The sequence below is a fragment of the Hibiscus syriacus genome, unplaced genomic scaffold (genome assembly GCF_006381635.1).
Source record: "Hibiscus syriacus cultivar Baekdansim isolate YM2019G1 unplaced genomic scaffold, ASM638163v2 tig00116975_pilon, whole genome shotgun sequence".
Taxonomy (NCBI): Eukaryota; Viridiplantae; Streptophyta; class Magnoliopsida; order Malvales; family Malvaceae; genus Hibiscus; species Hibiscus syriacus.
Window position 1 is genome coordinate 1,400,231 of NW_024063499.1, and position 4,933 is coordinate 1,405,163.

At 34.3% G+C, this 4,933-nt stretch overlaps 1 protein-coding gene and 1 long non-coding RNA gene across 3 annotated transcripts; one reads left to right on the forward strand and one right to left on the reverse strand.

The window, feature by feature from the left end:
- Positions 1-73: 73 nt before the first annotated feature.
- Positions 74-1,242, forward strand: LOC120192461. The gene is made up of 2 exons (XR_005522777.1): positions 74-176; positions 1,080-1,242. It is a non-coding gene; the product is annotated as an uncharacterized LOC120192461 (long non-coding RNA).
- A 776-nt stretch (positions 1,243-2,018) lies between these two features.
- Positions 2,019-4,381, reverse strand: LOC120192457 (protein PEROXIN-4). Of its 2 annotated transcripts, none has more exons than XM_039195236.1 (7): positions 4,327-4,381; positions 4,038-4,116; positions 3,754-3,873; positions 3,521-3,649; positions 2,713-2,842; positions 2,177-2,331; positions 2,019-2,145 (listed from the first exon to the last, which is right to left on the reverse strand). In XM_039195236.1, the coding sequence occupies exons 2-6, from the start codon at positions 4,041-4,043 to the stop codon at positions 2,243-2,245; spliced, it is 474 nt and encodes a 157-aa protein (XP_039051167.1). In that variant the 5' UTR covers positions 4,044-4,116; positions 4,327-4,381; the 3' UTR covers positions 2,019-2,145; positions 2,177-2,242. The 2 variants fall into 2 exon arrangements, with proteins under 2 accessions (XP_039051167.1, XP_039051166.1); XM_039195235.1 differs by having other exon boundaries at positions 4,313-4,346.
- Positions 4,382-4,933: the final 552 nt, after the last annotated feature.

The window sequence follows — 4,933 nt, forward strand, 5'->3', positions numbered from 1 at the left end:
ATTTCTCTGGAATTCAATTGTTTTGGAATTTCCCATGTATGGTTACAACTTTTTCTTATTGATTTTAACTATATTTAGGAGTCGAAGATCCCCGTTGTCCTCTTGATGGCCTAGAAATTCCCAAGACGAGGGCATGCAAGGCTTATGGAGAGGCCCATTGTGCAGACAAGTTTAAGGTAAGGGATCACTGCTGAATAATTGTAAAATCATCGAAATCCCTTAAATGGCCTGATCTCAAAATGTTTTGAAATTGAACCTGGCCCAACTTGAAAAAGTTGGAACTAATCGAAATTTTATAATCTAAACCTATCCAATTTAGATGGATCTGACATGGGCATGGGACAAGATGGGTCTGCTTTTTGGTTGTCATGATCCGATTCGAAAATTGTAAGCTTTCATTTGATCCCAACTCGTTTGGACGTTTAGGGATGTTTCATCTGTCCGAACCCGTCCTGAATTTTGGGTTTAAACTTGTCCCGTTTTGATATGAATAAATTTTTTATTTAATTCGATAAAATAATTAGACAAGTAAAAAATATAGATAGATGACATTATAATAATTATTCCGAAATATATGAAGAGGAAATTATAGTAACAATCTTGGGTCGGGTAGATTTTACACTAAATTTGACTGTCCCGATGTCGATCTTCACTCTTTCGGTCTTTCCTTTACAACATTCATCTCGAACTTGAATTTCAGAAGAAAGATCATCTCTAATCAGATAGTACCGGAATCCGTTGGATTCTGTTAAGTTGATTATTACTAATCTGTCCATCTAGTTGACAGGTCTAGCTGGAATATAAATGTCACGTGTTCATTTTGCATTAGTGTGATGGATGTGCGTGCAATGTATGTGCATGTTATCCATTCAATCATGCTTGTCATATTGTAATGCATGCTTTATTATTTAATAATAAGGTTTCCCCCTACAATCCTTTAGTAGTTGTTCTTAGCCTACTGTGATTGGCTCTTTCAATTAAAAAGAAGAAGAAGAGGTTTCCCCACCGCCGGAGTTTTGCTGCTTTTATATTGTGTGTGTATATACATCTTTTACGTCCTGACCGGACAGTACCTGCAGCTTGTCGCGCAACCTGGCATAGGGCACAAGATGACACCATTAATGGTGAAAGAAGTGAGTGATTGGTTTGATCAGTTCCTCAAATAATAATTTCATCCAGTTGGGGCACAACATGGGAATATATTTCGTAATGTGTTTGCTTTCGTTATGAATGAGTTGATGATCTTAGAGACAAAATCTCTTGATATAGTTATGATTCAATAAAAATAATAGCAAAATATTGGCATTCCTTTAGAAGAATTTGTTGTAATTTCTCTATGTTTCCCTGAACTTATAGTTGAAAAATAAGTGATAAAAGACATTGTTGTATGTAATTATTATTTACAGAAATATTTAAGTCAATGCTACAGTCATTATTATATACGAAGGGACCTAAGTAATGGTGAAAACTTTAAATTGATCTAAGTAATGAATCTTCGAATGTTTTAATTGGATTTTCAAGATATTAAAATATTTTCAAAATAGTAGTTATCAGTTCTCATGTTTGGTTTTGGTTTATATTTAAGCTAGGCGTGCAACCACATGGAAGTTCGAGTAGCATAGCGTCATTACAGTTTGCATCCATTACAAGTCTTTAGCATCATGCCAACCTTACCATTTTCAAACCCCAAACAAAAGAAATATTTCCCTTTTCCCTTCTAAAAATATGAGAAACATCTACCCAGCCTGAAAACACAGAGCATAGCAATGCTGTTATTAATGGCACTGAGCCGGATTCGGTCTCAGTTCCTTCATCTCCTTCATACCAGATTCGATCTCAGTTCCTTCATCTTCTTCGTACCGGACAAACACCACAAGGGAAAGCCTTAATCAATGGTTGAACTTGCAATAATAAGTTCATTTTATTCGGTGCATAAGAGGAGGTAGCTGCCTCAAAATAAAAGAGATTGCAAATATTGCAGATCTAGAGTCACCTCTTAAGTGTGGAAGCATTGCTTCGAGTTCAATGATGATTTATATTTGCAGTTTTTTGGAATAAAGATACAGACATATTACTTGAGAAAGAAACTGAACGTAAGAGAAGTTATAGCTGAAACTGATATTTTTGGATCAGAAAAGTTGGAAATATTCTTGAATTTCTATAATGATGTTTGAAAAGCACAAGTGAAACCACCAGAATAATTGTGTCTTACGGTTTAAAGATGGTTTATAGCATCATAAGTTCACCCTTTTTTGGGCATGGCTGCGAGTCTGGTGTACATTCGTGCCATAGATTGGAATCCTCTGATATCACCAGATCTTAAAAGATTGCCTGCCAACAAGTAGGAAGGGTGCCAATATATCAAAGCTCAAAGAAATGGGAACAGCAATGGAGCAGGAAAAAGAAAAGAAACTATAGGGAGTTGGCACAGCAGACCTCTTCAATTCTGATATACTCTCTCGAAAATTTTATATGCGCAATTCATTTTTAATTTCTCAGTTCACACGGCCATACTGTTTTGCTAAAACAGCCTTTTTGACACCTATTCTATCAGAAGTATGTTCATTTCTCAGTAATGTACATAGACCAATGCTTGAAACGAGTAAAATAACTTATTTATCAAGTTTATGTTTAATATGATCTTCTAACATTCCTCCCCATAAATTTGTAATGCAACATCAGAAAAGAAAAGCACTAAATAGACCAACTTACCAGAATCACAATTAAGCGGGCTATCAGGTTCCGGATGAGCCATCAAAGCTATTATAGCCCTACAAACAGACTGAAGTGTCCATGCAGGACTCCAAGCATTCTTCAATATATCAAGGCAAATCTCTCCTGTCTGTACAAGAGTGTAATGACAAATAGAGACTAAATTCTCAATCGAGCAGCTTGGAATCCTACAAATACATACATGGAAATAGAACTAACAACCCAGCTCTACCTTTTTCCACCACTAAAACATGATCTAGGGGAAAGTATTAATGTATTATATAGAAGATTGTAAAGTTACTGATTTTTAATTTTATAGTCAACTTCTGACATTCTGATCCAATTTCTCCTCCCTATCCTGGTGGTAATTAAAGTGAAGTTCATAGAAGGGTTTGCATCAACTTGGAAAAGATTAAGTTTACTACACATAACTATTTGTTAGTCCCATACAATCATTTGGCATAAAGAGTTCACATAAATTTCTCCACATGTTCTCTCCCTTATCTAGATGAATCGGCAACCTTGAATGCTACATGGTACATTCAAAAAGTAAGCACTACATTCATTTATGCAGAATAACAAAGACACTAATACATGTTCAATGGTGAATAAGTACTGCTTCTCCATTAAGATCTTTGGTTTGGCAGTCGTGACTGCCAAGTGAAATCACCTATCGCCCAATTCAACAAAGGAACGGGAGATCCACAAAGTTTACTAACATATCAGCACACAATCTTACATCTTTCTTTCCTTTGATGATGTGCATTCAAGTAAAGCATACAACACAATCAAGCCACATAACTCATACCTTGAAATGCACATTGGGATGGAATATTTTTGTCAGGAACCGCACTTGAGGAGGTTGCAAAGGGTACTGCTCTGGAACAGAAAAAGCAAGCTGGAACACTCCACCTTCATAAGGTGTCTCAGATGGTCCCTATATATAAAAAAAGGGGTCATATAATTCAAGACAAAATCCAAAGAACAAAAATGTCCACACCGTATTTCTTTCTTCCTCTCTTTTACATTGTGTGAACCAACCTTGATAAGGGCAGTCCACTTAAAGATGTTAGAATCATCACAGACTAGTTGGATATCCGGATCGGCCACCTTCTCTCGCTGGACCTCTTTGTATTCCTTAAACAACCTTGCTCTTGATGCCTTCGCATAAAGTTTTCAACATATTAATCAAAGAAAGAATTGATTTTCACAACAACCCACACTAAATTCTAAGGTAATCGCCATTTATTTGATCTAATACACACAAAAATACATAATTAAACCAAGAAAAAAACCCCCAGCAATCTACGTAAATATCAGCTAACCTGCATATTTCCTTTCTAGCTGGAAATTCAAAGACACTTCAGAAAAAATTCGATATTTGTATATCAGCGTCCCAAATAGCTGCGAAATTCAAAGAAAACAAGTAAATCGTTAACGATTTTACACCATAAATTAAAGTGTGCAGTGCTTGCAATTTGCAAACAGCGAAAATGATTAATTACCAATTATTTTTTAGAGATCAAATCAAATAAGATATATATTAATGAAATTGATAGAAACGATAATTAAAATTGATAAGAGATTATTAGAATCGAGCCTGAAAGAGGTTACCTGGGAAGAGAGAAAAGGAAGCTTCTTTGGTCGCCTTTTAGATTTTGACGAGGTTGAAAAGTGAAAGCTCGATGACGGAGCTCTGGCTCTTTGTTTAGCGATCTATTTTATTTTAGGTTAATTGCACATAACTTTCCCAAACTATTGTATATTTTTAAATTAATCTTTGAACTTCAAAAATATTTCAAATGAATCTTTAAAGTATCACTATCATATTAGTCACATCCTTTTGTCAAAATAGCCCATATGAAAGGAGACTACAAGATAATATTTACTTTAAAGATTCTCAACAATAAAAATTTAAATACATTTATAATTTTTTGTGTTTGAATCTAAAACTTCTACAAATATCATCCTTTTAATATATATATATATATTGTATGAATACTTTAAATATGATATATTAAAAGAAAACTAATAATGTCGATGAAGTTTAAGAAATATTAATTGAGAAAAAAATAATAATACATATTTAAGGTTACTTAATTCATACTAATAATTGAATTTAATATAATTTAAATATAACTTAGATTAAATGATGAACATCTACATTAAATGGTTGAAGCTCGAAAGTTGCCGTGACCCTTGACCCTTGATCCGACCGAAT

What these genes read in the sequence shown, in the direction of transcription:
- LOC120192457 (XM_039195236.1), bottom strand. An exon ending in AGTGGACTGCCCTTATCAAG is followed by an intron (nt 3,650 to 3,753) that starts GTTGGTTCACAC and finishes TTTTATATATAG; the next exon opens with GGACCATCTGAGACACCTTA. An exon ending in CCCGCTTAATTGTGATTCTG is followed by an intron (nt 2,332 to 2,712) that starts GTAAGTTGGTCT and finishes ACTTGTTGGCAG; the next exon opens with GCAATCTTTTAAGATCTGGT.